The 17,601-nt window shown below is 41.4% G+C and overlaps 1 protein-coding gene across 1 annotated transcript in view; it reads left to right on the forward strand.

The window, feature by feature from the left end:
* Positions 1–1,850, forward strand: part of LOC127931874 (one cut domain family member 2-like) — a 53,451-nt gene extending 51,601 nt beyond the window's left edge. Inside the window, exon 3 of the mRNA XM_052526015.1 lies at positions 1,558–1,850. Coding sequence (XP_052381975.1) covers positions 1,558–1,850 — 293 coding nt within the window. The remainder of the gene's footprint in view (positions 1–1,557) is intronic.
* Positions 1,851–17,601: the final 15,751 nt, after the last annotated feature.

Raw genomic sequence — 17,601 nt, forward strand, 5'->3', positions numbered from 1 at the left:
CCTTTTACTGAGGAGTGGCTTCCATCTGACCACTCTACCATAAAGGCCTGATTGGTGGAGTGCTGCAGAGATGGTTGTCCTTCTGGAAGGTTCTCCAGTCTCCACAGAGGAACTCTGGAGCTCTATCAGAGTGACCATCGGTTCTTGGTCACATCCCTGACCAAGGCCCTTCTTCCCCGATTGCTCAGTTTGGACCGGGCGGACAGCTCTAGGAAGACTCTTGGTGCTCCCAAACTTCCTCCATTTAAGAATGATGGAGGCCACTGTGTTCTTGGAGACCTACAATGCTGCAGACATATTTTGGTACCCTTCCCCAGATCTGTGCCTCTGCACAATCCTGTCTCTGAGGTCTACGGACAATTCCTTCGACCTCATGGCTTGGTTTTTCCTCTGACATGCACTGTCAACTGTGGGACCTTATACAGACAGGTGTATGGCTTTCCAAATCATGTCCAATCAGTTGAATTGAGCACAGGTGGGACTCCAAGCAAGTTTAAGAAACATCCCAAGGATGATCAATGGAAACAGGATGCACCTGAGCTCAATTTAGAGTCTCATAGCAAAAGGTCTGAATACTTATCTAAATAAGGTATTTCTGTTTTTTAAATAAATTTGCAAAAATTCTAAAAAACAGTTTTCTCTCTGTCATTATGGGGTATTGTGATGTCATTATGGGGTATTGTGATGTCATCATGGGGTATTGTGTGTAGATTGATATGAACAAAAATGCATAAGGCTGTAATGTAACAAATTGTGGAAAAGTCAAAGGGTCTGAATACTTTTCGAATGCACTAGAAATGCTTGACTTGCACGAAGCAAATTATATAAACATGCAGAAAACGTTAACAAGACGCACGCACGCACGCACGCACGCACGCACGCACGCACGCGCACACACACACACACACACACACACACACACACACACACACACACACACACACACACACACAGGCACACACACACACGCGCACGCAGGCACACACACACACACAAGCAGGCACACACACACACACAAGCAGGCACACACACTCACTCACACACACACACACACACACACACACACACACACACACACACACACACACACACACACACACACACACACACACACACACACACACACACACACACACACACACACACACACACGCAGGCACACACACGCAGGCACACACACACACGCGCACGCAGGCACACACACACACACAAGCAGGCACACACACACACACACACTCACTCACGCACACACACACACACTCACTCACGCACACACACACACACGCACGCACGCACGCACGCAGGCGCACACACACACACACACACACACACTAGTCATATAGGGTCTGTTATAAGTTTATAAGACTGTTAGAAGTTTATTGAGACTTAAACCTAAGACAGGTACACTTGTCTGGTTCTACCTCACCCAAGATCACATCTTCATCTCTCTCTCTCTCTGTAGGATCATTGCTACGTAGTATGACTACTAACATATTCTCTCTCTTCTTCTCATCCTACCCTGTCTCTCTGTGTTTTGTCTTCCCTTCCCTCCTAAAGCGTGCAAAAGAAAAGAACAAGACCCGAGCAAGGATCGGAACAATACACCAAAGAAATCCCGGCTGGTTTTTACTGACCTGCAACGTCGCACCCTGCTGGCCATCTTCAAGGAGAACAAGCGTCCGTCCAAAGAGATGCAGATGACCATCTCTCAGCAGCTGGGACTGGAACTCACCACCGTCAGCAACTTCTTCATGAACGCCCGCAGGCGCAGCCTGGACAAATGGATGGACGAGGGAGTCCGGGAGGAGCCTCCACAGCCTCCAGCTCTTGTACCAAAGTGTGATGGATAGGGGGGTTGGGGGGGTTAGGGTTGGGGTTCGGGGACGGTTAGGTGAGGGTTGGGGTTGATGGGTGGGGTGAGTGGCTGAGGGGGGGGCACTTCGCAGCACCGCTGGGAAAACCAAAACGTTTAACATTTTGATTTTTGAGGATGAGTTAAAAAAGGAAAGGGGTTGTTTACTGGCTGATTTAGCAAAACATAAATCAGATCCATTTATAAAACATTGATGAAGCACTATAGAGTAATATAGAGTAATATAGAGTAATCCCCCCCCCCCACCTGCACACTGCCTGAATGATACCACCAGTCCAAGGCTATTCATGACTAATGTCTATCTATAGCTTTATTATAATGAAACACAGTTAATCTGCCCTATTCTAGTTTTTTTTTTATGTCATTCAAAACATTAGCCCCATAAAAACCAAAGACCAAGTATAATATGCTATAACATATATATTATGTAAATGATCTATATGTAATATTGGATTGAAACCACAGGGTTAGCTAACCCACCAAAGACAGAATGTCCTAGCCATCTCCCGGTAAAAGACTTCTTTGAGATCGTCATATAGAATACTTATATTAAGAAAAAAACCATAATAATCGCCTCCAAATACCTAGTATTGTCTCCAATGATGGAGACAAGTTCTGATATGTTTTGGATGAATGTTGTTGACACAAGTCAAGGTAAACAAAATGACAAAAACAGAAAAGACTGACTACATACACGTATTGATCTTACCCATGTCAATGGAATAATATCCATGTTTAGCCAGCTTTACAATTTAGTTGTGCAAACAGAGGGCAGAGAAATCCTGTATAGATGTGGTCTACCTCTAGTTAGCCTGCTATTTCCCTGGGGTTTTTTTCCCAGAAAACCCGGTTGGAAGTTCCCGGAGTCAGGAGGGAATTAAGCAGGAAATCCGAAACCCTCTATCCATGATTTCTGGGAAAACCTGATAATTTTGAGAAAGTAACCCTAGTGTGATTTCAGAACTTGAGAACAGACGCATAGACAGCAAGTAGAGAGAGGCATGATGTTAGAGTGGATGGCTGGGATGTCATCAACATCATCAGAGAATCTCCTGAGGGGAGAGGGAGGTTTAGGACTTAGAGACATTTCCACAGCCAGCTACTGGCAAGTATGCAAGCACAACACACGACTGACACACACACACACACACACACACACACACACACACACACACACACACACACACACACACATACACACACACACACACACACACACACACACACACACACACACACACACACACACACACACACACACACACACACACACACACACACACACACACACCCTCGCCCTCAACATAAGTAGTGGTCTGTGACGTATGTGAGCACAATCTTGAAGCACATTTTATTTGCAATAGAACTGGAGCTGCAGCTCAATGTAGAATGTTCTTCACATATTAGAAAACTCAGGATGCCATTTCTAAACAGCGGCTGAAGAACACCGACTACTACTACTAATACTACTACTAATACTACTAATACTACAACGACTACAACTACTACTATACTACAATTACTACTAATACTACTACTAATACTACTAATACTACAACGACTACTAATACTACATCTACTACTAATACCACAACTACTACTAATACTACTACTATACTACAATAACTACAACGACTACTAATACTACAACTACTACTAATACTACAACTACTACTAATACTACAACTACAACTACTACTAATACTACAACTACTACTACTACTACACCTACTACTAATACTACAACAACTACTACAACTACTACACCTACTACTAATACTACAACAACTATTACTAATACTACAACTACTACTATACGACCCACTCTTGCACACACACAGTATAGTACTATACACTCTATAGTATAATCACAACACACCACACATGTCCAAATAAACAATAAGTAGGAAGTAGGCCACAACCCTGAGGAGCCATTTCCCCTGTTTCCTAACTTTGTATTATAGAAGCTTTCTGGTAAGACTAAAATTATTATTCTACCCTGGCATAACATGGTTTATCTCAACATAGTAACCATAGTAACCATCAATTCTATTTTAATGACAATATCAATCAACTCCTCTAACCTCCACTAGTCTCCACTAACCTCCACTAGTCTTCACTAACATCCACTAGTCTCCACTAACCTCTACTAGCCTCTACTAGTCTCCACTAGTCTCCACTAACCTCCACTAGTCTCCACTAACCTCTACTAGTCTCCACTGGACTCTACTAGTCTCCACTAACCTCTACTAGTCTCCACTAACCTCTACTAGTCGCCACTAATCTCCACTAGTCTCCACTGGACTCTACTAGTCTCCACTAACCTCCACTAGTCTCCATTTACCTCTACTAGTCTCTACCAGCCTCTACTAGTCTCCACTAACCTCTACTAGTCTCCACTAGTCTCCACTGGACTCTACTAGTCTCCACTAACCTCTACTAGTCTCCACTAGTCTCCACTGGACTCTACTAGTCTCCACTGGACTCTACTAGTCTCCACTAGTCTCCACTGGACTCTACTAGTCTCCACTAACCTCTACTAGTCTCCACTGGAGTCTACTAGTCTTGTAGAGGCAACACCCTGGGCGCCAGGCTAAGAAAGAAACAGACCAAGAAACAAACCGGGAAGAGTGTGTCTGTACCCCAAATGGCACCCTATTCCCTATATAGTGTATTACTTTTAGTGCACTATGTAGGGAATAGGGTGCCATTTGGGACGCATGCCCAAGAGTCTGCTTCTTAACTGCTGTGCTGATACTCCACCTGTATAATACACCAATGATTATTGTCCACTTAACACAGTAGCAATCATTCATTATATTACACATTCTGTAAATATATACAACCTCCTACTTTTCTAGTCAACCCCACACATAAGATATTTAGAGTTCATTCATGTCAAACTCGTTCTATCCTTCTATCTTCTAACAACCAAAGCAAAAAGCCCGGTAAGCAGCCCCTTGTCCAGTAGAACACAGGTTTTTCGCGATTATATAAAGTGAGCCGAAGGCTTGACGGACCAGAAATGGACACTTGAGACTTTTTTCTATTTATTGACAAATCAAAACCAAAGAAACTTTTTCTGCACCAAACTGTTCTACAACAAAACTGTTCTAAAGAGGATGATAATTATAAATGTGAGCAGCGATGATGATGATGATGATGACGAAGAAGAGGAATAGGAGGAGGACAGACATCAGGGGGAACGGAGAAGTAGCTTTGTTCTGTTCTGATTGGTCAGGACATTTTAAGGGGAAGCATGGATGAGACTGAAAGGGTTTAAAACACGCGGGGGGAAACCACGCCGCTGCGGCACCTGTTTCCTAAGGCAGAATGACGCGTCTCTGAAAGTTGGAAGGTTGTCTTTAACGTGTGCCTATGCAGTTTTACAAGAAAAATGGAAAAGAACAACGGAAACCTCATCAGCTACAAAACCAAAGATTCATAATTATTCCTACAGAAGTTTTCCCCCAAAGTTTATTTTCCTGACAATGTCGACCACACATACAGCCACATACGTATACATGCATGCACACTGTATAGCTAGCGCTACCCAGTACATGCGTGCATATTAGTATATGTATGTGTGATTTTAAGGGTACGCTCCTTCTTCAACATGACACTGTGTGATTCAGTAGGTATGATACATCCTCTCCATCACTCCCTTTCACTGGACACTGACTACCTCGGTTTCTCCGTCTGTCCAGTCCACTAGGGAACATCATGCCCGGAGGATTCAGGTGTATCTGTCACTGCAGTCTGTAGAGAAACATGATTCTGTGAAACTATGTGAAACTACAGTACACACCAAAGATAACTGGTGTACAGCACACCACAATCCTTCCAGTTCCACTAACTACCGTGCTGTTGTGCTCAGACTCACATGTGGTAGACTACACACATCTCCCCCCCCCCTCCCTCTCTCTCATCTATTCACCTCACTCTCCAGTCCACTGCTGAATCACAGCGTCCGTGTTAGTGAAGGAGGGTACAGTAGGGGACAGAGGGGTTGGGTGCTCATAGGCACATCCTGTATGACTTCAGTTCTTTTTGGGGAAAACCAACTCTACTACTCCACACGTTCACAATAAGCAAAACCAAAAATACAAAACAGACTAGTAGTTCAACCTTTTGAGAGAAACTGCTCAAATATCGGTCAAATAGCTTTATCCTTTCCTAGTTGTCTCTCTGTGAGGCTTCTGGTACAAAGATGCTCCGCCACGGCCCTAGCTCTCCTGGTCCTGGTCCTGGCCCTGAGGCTCGGAGCCTGGCGGAGTCCACTTTCATACTCAGTCTGGTCTTGAGGAACATGCACCAACCATGGGTATGAAACTAAAAATCCAAAGAGGTTTTCATTGCTTGTCTTTAGTGCTTACGTTCGTTTTTTTTTTACCAATGCCTAATGTACAATTATGTTGTCTCTCCTAGGTTTATGTAATATATGATTTTATTTATGTAATTTATATTTGTTTTTAATTAATTGAGAATTCATTTAAATTGCCAAATGTCACTTGGAACCTTTACCCTGATTAGCTTGCCAAAGTTGACATTGTTTGTCCTGTTTTCATTTGATGACACTGTCAAACTATTTATGAGGTGCACATGAGGTGCACACTCATATTTATGAGTACACATGATAGTTTTTTACTTAATTATTTAATGTTATTTAATTAGATGTAATTTTTTTTTTTTGGGGGGTGAATATTTATGGGTATTTAAGAGAGTTAGAGAATCAAAGATGCAGTGCTTATGTCCTACCCACGTTAATTTATTATTAGTAAGTTTACTTTAAAAAGCAACAGAGGGTTTTCAATTGTTTAGTGAATAATGACAGAACAATGTTTTAAAAATGTAGTAATGTCAGGGTAGTTGTAATGATGAATGTCGTCATTATATTATCATGAACACATTTAGTTAAATATTTTTCCTAATATAGATTTTTTTCCATTAAGTTTATTCTTCCTGATGAAAACAATCTGTTGATTTAAAAGATAATGAATGAGCACTGCATAGTTTTGTTTAAAAAAAAAAAATCCTTCTGTGATTTTTGATTAATTCATTTATTCGTTTTTCATTTGCGAGTCCTTTTGCATTAATTTTGTTTACCAGTGACGGACAAGCAATGAATTTCAGACTGATGTTTGTGCCACTGATAGAGGAGGGTCACACGTTGATTGAGACAAGTCAGACTCACCAAAGATAACTGGAACACTTGAGAGGTTGGTCGTTGTTTCACTTGATAGAATTAAAACTAGCTGCTTCCAAGACTGGCTTGTAAAAAAAAAAAACTTTAAAAAAATGTAAAAAACAAACAAAAAAACTATTTCTAAAGTGAGAACCAGAAAAACCTCACTGACCCATTTGTCATTTGAATTGTGTTGATGAAACCAAAGATACCAAAGATTTGTTTTCTCTAGTACGGTCTGCGCTTGGCCCATGCTTTCATTTTGATATTATCTCTCTTTCTCCTTTCTCCTTTCTCTCTCGAACACATGCCTTCTCCTCCCCTAAAATAATAGGGACGAAGGGGGAGGGGTTAGGGTTAGGGAAGGACAGGGTGTGTGTTAGGGTTAGGGTTAGGGAAGATAAGGGTGTGTGTTAGGGTTAGGGTTAGGGAAGATAAGGGTGTGTGTTAGGGTTAGGGTTACAGAAGGTGAGGGTGTGTGTTAGGGTTAGGGTTAGGGAAGGTGAGGGTGTGTGTTTTGGGGTTAGGGGAGGTGAGCGTGTGTGTTAGGGTTAGGGAAGGTGAGGGTGTGTGTTAGGGATATATGCTGGATTTCAGAAAGCCCTTCACCAGATCACAGTACACATTGTGTCCAAACCACACATTGAGTTGTTGTGACAAACCCCCAAGTCAACTCCGTTTTTGCACTGAAGCATTGAGACAACCTAGAGGCTGGATAAAATACATCCACATACTCTATATAAAGAACGTATATATATATATATATATACTAATATAATTCCCAGACATCTAGCGATGAACTTTTCTCCTTGATTTTATTTTGATTTTATTTATTTTTTTAAATGTAACGACCAAACAAGAAGTGGCGGGTTTTGGAAATCTACAAACACAGGAGAATGATTAGCCCCCCGAAAAAACCCCAGTGTCCATTTTCATCAAACTGCCATTATAGCAGCTGTCTTTTTACTCCTGCCTGTGCAAAGAAAGCCACAGTCAATACATTAGAAAATGCTTCCCTCAAGCCCCCCCCAAGGTATCACTCCTAAAAACAATCATAATGGAAATAAAAACCACGGACAATATACTGTAAATGGACATTAAACAGTCATCCTCCCTGCCTATTGTTCCAGTGCAACGTTGTGATTTAAACCAAACCAAAGAAAACCTCAACACAAAGAAAGCAAAGGAACTGGGTAGAAGGCCTCTCTGAAAGACACATATCAGAATGTAACCCTGATATATTCTGGTTCGGACCACACAGAACAGCTGTAGACATTATAATAGCGGTAGTGTACTCCTTGGGACTAATTGCTGTGTCCGTAACCAAGTGGGAGGTGGGAATTTACCAGCTGTGAAGTCGTAAAATACCAGTTGGATGCTTTCACGTGCTTTGAACTCGCTGAGAAACGCAGATTGGCTAAAAAGGTCAGCAAGCTACTTAACCATGGACTAAAAGTACAACGAACACGGTCGTTAACAAATTATAGTGTTCACAAAACCATATGAATAGATTTGCTTTTTATAAGTAATGTTTTGTTGTTGTATTTAACTGCTGGAAATGTTGTTATAGAGGCCATTCTCTTAGTAGGGAGCCACTGGGGCTCGGTCTAAGGCACTGCATCTCAGTGCTAGAGGCATCACTACAGACACCCTGGTTCAAATCCAGGCTGTATCACAACCGGCTGTGATTGGTCCCTTAAGGGCGGCGTACAATTGGCCCATCGTCGTCTGGGTTTGCCCGGTGTAGGCCGTCATTGTAAATAAGAATTTGTTCTTAACTGACTTGCCTAGTTAAATAAAAGTTAAATACCTTTTTTTTTTTTAAGTAGGTGATGTCAAAGGTCAGCATGTGGGAGAAGTGGGAGGGACGAGTTTCCCACAAGTAATTACCAGTTGGAGGGGTCTTCAATGGGATTTTTCCCCCAGTTACATGTGAGAAATTCCCACTTCCCACTTGGTTACAAACACATCGTTATACTAATCATTCTCTAGCTCCTGTTTGGAAAGGTAATATGGAGTTGAAATGAGAGAGAGAGAAATAATGTTGAATCTAGTGGGAACTTGGGACCATTGTCATTTATGAATGTACGGGAGTTCATCGCGTGTTGCCACCTTCATCTATGCCTATACAAATTAGCATATAATAAATTATGCAAATATACTTAAGATATGGGAGTGGCAACAGTTGATGTGAGACTCCTGGAACCATATGACAATTCTGACTCCAATGGATTCTCTCTCTAGAGCTGATATGATAGGCTTTTACGCCTATATCACTAATAGGGTTTAAGGCCTATATCACTAATAGGGTTTAAGGCCTATATTACTAATAGGGTTAGAGGCCTATATTACTAATAGGGTTAGAGGCCTATATCACTAATAGGGTTAGAAGCCTATATTACTAATAGGGTTAAAGGCCTATATCACTAATAGGGTTAAAGGCCTATATCACTAATAGGGTTAGAGGCCTATATTACTAATAGGGTTAAAGGCCTATATCACTAATAGGGTTAGAAGCCTATATTACTAATAGGGTTAGAGGCCTATATCACTAATAGGGTTAGAGGCCTATATCACTAATAGGGTTAAAGGCCTATATCACTAATAGGGTTAGAGGCCTATATTACTAATAGGGTTAGAGGCCGATATTACTAATAGGGTTAGAGGCCTATATCACTAATAGGGTTAAAGGCCTATATCACTAATAGGGTTAGAGGCCTATATTACTAATAGGGTTAGAGGCCTATATCACTAATAGGGTTAGAGGCCTATATCACTAATAGGGTTAAAGGCCTATATCACTAATAGGGTTAGAGGTCTATATTACTAATAGGGTTAGAGGCCGATATTACTAATAGGGTTAGAGGCCTATATCACTAATAGGGTTAAAGGCCTATATCACTAATAGGGTTAGAGGCCTATATTACTAATAGGGTTAGAGGCCGATATTACTAATAGGGTTAGAGGCCGATATTACTAATAGGGTTAGAGGCCTATATCACTAATAGGGTTAGAGGCCTATATCACTAATAGGGTTAGAGGCCGATATTACTAATAGGGTTAGAGGCCTATATCACTAATAGGGTTAAAGGCCTATATCACTAATAGGGTTAGAGGCCGATATTACTAATAGGGTTAGAGGCCGATATTACTAATAGGGTTAGAGGCCTATATTACTAATAGGGTTAGAGGCCGATATTACTAATAGGGTTAGAGGCCTATATCACTAATAGGGTTAGAGGCCTATATTCAGCCAGCTATATTACTTTTCCACTGGGGCAGCTTTAACAAAGACGTAAACAGCGCTTTTGTTGCAAAATATGAGATAACCATGGGACGAGTGAGTGCCTTGCTTGAACCAAAGCAAAGTGGAGACCTCTCTGTACTTACCTCAGCTTCTAGCCCGCCATCACGTTGATGACAATGTATTAGTCTGGCTCTGTGGTGCTTTGCAATGCAATCACTAAGCAAACAACTAAGAGAAATGATTACCAAAGGCTTTCCAAATATATCTGTTTCCTCTCCTCTTCTTATTCTACCAAATGGTTGCAAAGCTTTACATTTAAAACATTTTAAAAATGAAAAAGCTGTGGCATGTTAACAGCGCAGACCGTGCTCTCCTTAATGTTCTCAGATATACCTCAGAGATACTAGTGGTTAGGGTAATGTTATTCTAGCGTAGTGTAATACATTATTATTTTGGTAACTGTGACTTTACGAAAACAAAAACAAACAAAAAAAAATATTTTTTTTTACATTTTAAGTTGTGATTTCTGTAATAGTTGAAGAGGTGCGCTTAACCAAAAACAAATGCTTGTCTTTTTGTGGTTTGGGTTTTTAATTGTTTCTGCTTTTATTTTGTTGTCGTTGTTGGAGGGACTCTGGTTATTCACTCAGCTTTCTGGAATGAGGATAGTTGCAGATTCAGCCCACAGTTTACATGTTACAATGAACAAAAGAAACAGAACACAACAACAAAAAGGGACAAAACCCCCCTGTTTTTCTGCTCTAGTTTCTGACCACCATTTTGTAAATGTTTCCTTCTTTTTGTCTTCTGCTCTAGTTTCTGACCACCATTTTGTAAATGTTTCCTTCTTTTGTCTTATGACCTAGTTTCTGACCACCATTTTGTAAATGTTTCCTTCTTTTGTCTTCTGCTCTAGTTTCTGACCACCATTTTGTAAATGTTTCCTTCTTTTGTCTTCTGCTCTAGTTTCTGACCACCATTTTGTAAATGTTTCCTTCTTTTGTCTTCTGCTCTAGTTTCTGACCACCATTTTGTAAATGTTTCCTTCTTTTGTCTTATGACCTAGTTTCTGACCACCATTTTGTAAATGTTTCCTTCTTTTGTCTTCTGTTCTAGTTTCTGACCACCATTTTGTAAATGTTTCCTTCTTTTGTCTTCTGCTCTAGTTTCTGACCACCATTTTGTAAATGTTTCCTTCTTTTGTCTTCTGCTCTAGTTTCTGACCACCATTTTGTAAATGTTTCCTTCTTTTGTCTTATGACCTAGTTTCTGACCACCATTTTGTAAATGTTTCCTTCTTTTGTCTTCTGCTCTAGTTTCTGACCACCATTTTGTAAATGTTTCCTTCTTTTGTCTTATGACCTAATTTCTGACCACCATTTTATAATGGTTTCCTTCTTTGTCTTATGACCTATTCTTCCGTGTTGAAGTGTAGCATTATGTTTAGCAACTGCCAAACAACAGTGCTATAGCCCAGACTTTATGCATGAGTATATTTACAATTAGCTAGCAGTGTAATGCATTGTGACTTCATTACTTTTTAAGTTCAGAATCGGTACCACTCTATGGACTGCATGTGGTTGCTGAGAGTGTGGCTCAGTTGTGTATATATTGGCCCTCCACTGTCATAGTGCACCCTCTGGGTAATAAGTGAATTAGCCGAAGGGTCCATATTCCGAGTAGAAAGTTATGAACACAAGGCTAACTGTTAACATACTGCACAAGGCTAGCACAAGGCTAACTGTTAACATACTGTAAAAGAGTGACAGATGAGATATTTATAGAATGAGTAAAAAAAAAAAACTGTTCCCGAGGCCTATTTGAGACAGTAGTCCACAACTTTGATATAGCCTTCGTACAGCAACTTACACAGTGCCGAATTTGACATCGATGGACAAACCACGTAGTATTTTAATTAACCACAATAGACCTGAAAACACAGTAGAATAAATAATCTTTCAAAGAATATTACTGAAAAAGCCTCAACCTAACGACGTCACAGAAGGTACTGTGCCTGACAATCTATGCCTCTCTCTTACCTTCCACTTAGATAACCGACAAAATAAACCCCCATTATTAGACAACAGAACCCAATCAGTGTCTGATGAAAATACAACAAATGAGTTTAGGATGAAGTGAATGTACTGTACTCTGGTCCTTACTGGGTTAATAATAATTAAAAAGTTTAAAAAAAAAAAAACTTTAAAAAAAACAACACAAAGAGATCTACAGCCAGCGTACTAGCCTACCTCAGGGGGTCGGAGGTGAAGCGTCAGACAGTCTGACGACCACAGGGGGTTAGAGGTCAGAGGTCAGTGTGATGATGAACCAAAATAAACTCGACGAATCAAGTCACATTTTTAACTTTTGCATCCAATCAATCTCACTCTCCACAGTTTTGGATTATCTTTATGTGTCTATTGGTTGATGCAACGTAAACATACTGTACATCGGCTCAGCAAGGCTCTTATATAAATAAGCCTTTTCACACAACTGAGCCGAACCGGACTGAGGCCGAGCTGTACTGACCTGGTTTGTTCAGGTCGGCATGATTAGTGTGAAAAGGCCTCTCAGAGAGGAGTGTGTTGAAACCAAAGACAAAGTGGTGTTACACCCGGAAAAGGATGACCTCACGGGAGGTGGTTTAGAAACCTGGTCCCAGATCTGTTTGTGACGACCACCGTAGGAGTTAGATACACAGCACAAACAGATCTGGGATCAGGTTAGACTGTGTGATAGTGGTTGAATATTCTAAGCAAAAGCTTCATTCCAAAGACGAAAACAAAGCCAATATGCTGTCTATCCCAAAGTACAATTAATACATTTACCATTTTCTGTAGATTTTGACTGATTTGTTTTTGTAAAAAAAAAAAAACATGATTTTTCTTTATGTTCATTCGTTGGAACACAAATGGAAGCTGGTATTAAAAGTGTGGTGTTGTATTGGAATCGTATGGATAAACCTATTGATAAGCAATTCAATTATGATCAAAATGAAGGAAATATTCAGAGTTAATGTTGTTTCGCTTACCCTGTCTGTGTAAAGACAAAAATAAACCCTGTCTGTGTAAAGACAAAAATACATTTGTCCTCATGACTTGAAAACACCCCCAAAAATGCATTTTTTTTTCAGATGAAAATGATTGTATACCTCTTTCTTTGTTCCATGTCTCAAATAGACTGAAATGTTGCACTTCTGCATTTTATTTCATAAAACAAGGAGGGGGAAAATAACACCATTTAAAATGATACATTTAAAGTTTATTTCCTTTGAATTAAAGCATTTTGAACAAAGAGATAGTAACAATGTATCTATCGGGGGCCTGAATCACCTCGACTACCGTAGAACAATTAAACTGCTTTAAAACACATGATCTCTCACTTCACCCGTGTCGATGAGCCCACAGCATTTATAATAACCTGGTGTCGTGATACTGACAGATAGCTGGGTAAGGAGTGTCCCTACTGCCTAATATTGCCAGAGGTGTTTTTCTGTAGTGGGAAATAAAGACTGGAGTCTGTGATCTCAAATCTCAAAGCCCTTTGAAACAGTACGTCCTAATGTAAAAGCAACAACTGATGTGTAGCATAAATGTGCATTGACGGGGTAATATTTTTGTTTTATACATAACCCTTTATTTTACCAGGTAAGACTGAGATGAGTCAATGTGATGAACAACAACAACAACAACAACACTGACATACATTATGGCCAAATCCCCGAGCTGACAAGTTCTGCCCCCTGAACAAGGCAGTTAACCAACTGTTCCTAGACCAGTTAACCCACTGTTCCTAGACCAGTTAACCCACTGTTCCGAGACCAGTTAACCCACTGTTCCAAGACCAGTTAACCCACTGTTCCTAGACCAGTTAACCCACTGTTCCGAGACCAGTTAACCCACTGTTCCTAGACCAGTTAACCAACTGTTCCTAGACCAGTTAACCCACTGTTCCTAGACCAGTTAACCCCGTGTTCCTAGACCAGTTAACCCACTGTTCCTAGACCAGTTAACCCACTGTTCCGAGTCCAGTTAACCCACTGTTCCTAGACCAGTTAACCAACTGTTCCTAGACCAGTTAACCCACTGTTCCTAGACCAGTTAACCCACTGTTCCTAGACCAGTTAACCCACTGTTCCTAGACCAGTTAACCCACTGTTCCTAGACCAGTTAACCCACTGTTCCTAGACCAGTTAACCCACTGTTCCTAGACCAGTTAACCCACTGTTCCTAGACCAGTTAACCCACTGTTCCTAGACCAGTTAACCCACCGTTCCTAGACCAGTTAACCCACTGTTCCTAGACCAGTTAACCCACTGTTCCTAGACCAGTTAACCCACTGTTCCTAGACCAGTTAACACACTGTTCCTAGACCAGTTAACCCACTGTTCCTAGACCAGTTAACACACTGGTGTTAACCTACAGACACACATTAACCTACAGACACACATTAACCTACAGACACACATTAACCTACAGACAGATACACATTAACCTACAGACAGACACACATTAACCTACAGACAGACATTAACCTACAGACACACATTAACCTACAGACACACATTAACCTACAGACACACATTAACCTACAGACACACATTAACCTACAGACAGATACACATTAACCTACAGACAGACACACATTAACCTACAGACACACATTAACCTACAGACACACATTAACCTACAGACACACATTAACCTACAGACAGATACACATTAACCTACAGACAGACACACATTAACCTACAGACACACATTAACCTACAGACACACATTAACCTACAGACACACATTAACCTACAGACAGATACACATTAACCTACAGACAGATACACATTAACCTACAGACAGATACACATTAACCTACAGACAGATACACATTAACCTACAGACACACATTAACCTACAGACAGACAGACATTAACATACAGACAGATACACATTAACCTACAGACAGATACACATTAACCTACAGACAGATACACATTAACCTACAGACAGATACACATTAACCTACAGACACACATTAACCTACAGACACACATTAACCTACAGACAGACAGACATTAACATACAGACAGATACACATTAACCTACAGACAGATACACATTAACCTACAGACACACATTAACCTACAGACAGATACACATTAACCTACAGACACACATTAACCTACAGACACACATTAACCTACAGACACACATTAACCTACAGACACACATTAACCTATAGACAGATACACATTAACCTACAGACACACATTAACCTACAGACACACATTAACCTACAGACAGACAGACATTAACATACAGACAGATACACATTAACCTACAGACAGATACACATTAACCTACAGACACACATTAACCTACAGACAGACACACATTAACCTACAGACAGACATTAACCTACAGACACACATTAACCTACAGACACACATTAACCTACAGACACACATTAACCTACAGACACACATTAACCTACAGACACACATTAACCTACAGACACACATTAACCTACAGACAGACACACATTAACCTACAGACACACATTAACCTACAGACACACATTAACCTACAGACACACATTAACCTACAGACACACATTAACCTACAGACACACATTAACCTACAGACAGATACACATTAACCTACAGACACACATTAACCTACAGACAGACAGACATTAACATACAGACAGATACACATTAACCTACAGACAGATACACATTAACCTACAGACAGATACACATTAACCTACAGACAGATACACATTAACCTACAGACAGATACACATTAACCTACAGACAGATACACATTAACCTACAGACACATATTAACCTACAGACAGACAGACATTAACCTACAGACAGATACACATTAACCTACAGACACACATTAACCTACAGACACATTAACCTACAGGAGGGTTTCTCTCCAGGAACAGGGTTGGCGTTAAAACCTACAGGAGGGTTTCTCTCCAGGAACAGGGTTGGAGTTAAAACCTACAGGAGGGTTTCTCTCCAGGAACAGGGTTGGAGTTAAAACCTACAGGAGGGTTTCTCTCCAGGAACAGGGTTGGAGTTAAAACCTACAGGAGGGTTTCTCTCCAGGAACAGGGTTGGCGTTAAAACCTACAGGAGGTTATCTCTCCAGGAACAGGGTTGGCGTTAAAAGCAGTCGTGTGCATAGATTTTATATATGGGTAGTCCTGCGAATCAAACCTTCTACCTATCACTCTCTCCCCCCTCTCTGTACCGCACCTGCTTTCTAGACCTCTGAATGCTCGGCTATGAAAAGCCAACTGACCTGTTGCACCCTCTACAACCACTGATTATTATATGACCCTGTTGAACATTTTAACATCTTGAAGAACGATCTGGCCTTAAATGGCCATGTAATTCTTATACCACCCGGCACAGCCAGAAGAGGACTGGCCATCCCTCAGAGCCTGGTTCCTCTCTAGGTTTATAATCTCCACCCGGCACAGCCAGAAAAGGACTGGCCATCCCTCAGAGCCTGGTTCCTCTCTAGGTTTATAATCTCCACCCGGCACAGGCAGAAGAGGACTGGCCACCCCCCAGAGCCTGGTTCCTCTCTAGGTTTATAATCTCCACCCGGCACAGCCAGAAGAGGACTGGCCAACCCCTCAGAGCCTGGTTCCTCTCTAGGTTTATAATCTCCACCCGGCACAGCCAGAAAAGGACTGGCCACCCCCCAGAGCCTGGTTCCTCTCTAGGTTTATAATCTCCACCCGGCACAGCCAGAAAAGGACTGGCCACCCCCCAGAGCCTGGTTCCTCTCTAGGTTTATAATCTCCACCCGGCACAGCCAGAAAAGGACTGGCCACCCCCCAGAGCCTGGTTCCTCTCTAGGTTTATAATCTCCACCCGGCACAGCCAGAAAGGGACTGGCCACCCCCCAGAGCCTGGTTTCTCTCTAGGTTTATAATCTCCACCCGGCACAGCCAGAAAAGGACTGGCCACCCCTCAGAGCCTGGTTCCTCTCTAGGTTTATAATCTCCACCCGGCACAGCCAGAAAAGGACTGGCCACCCCTCAGAGCCTGGTACCTCCCAAAACTATGAAGTCTTTATATGGACCAATCCCTTACACCAGTTTCTAAATCTGGACAGGTCAACAGCGATACTAGCATCTGTTGAAGACTATGGAAGTCCTACTGAATACTGGTACAATATACATACACCGCTTGGACGCTTGTGTCCCAGCGTCAAGAGTGATGGTGAGTTCAGTGGTGACGAACCACTTCATCTTTTAACTCTGGTCAGCATC

Source organism: Oncorhynchus keta, chromosome 9 (genome assembly GCF_023373465.1).
Source record: "Oncorhynchus keta strain PuntledgeMale-10-30-2019 chromosome 9, Oket_V2, whole genome shotgun sequence".
Classification (NCBI taxonomy): domain Eukaryota; kingdom Metazoa; phylum Chordata; class Actinopteri; order Salmoniformes; family Salmonidae; genus Oncorhynchus; species Oncorhynchus keta.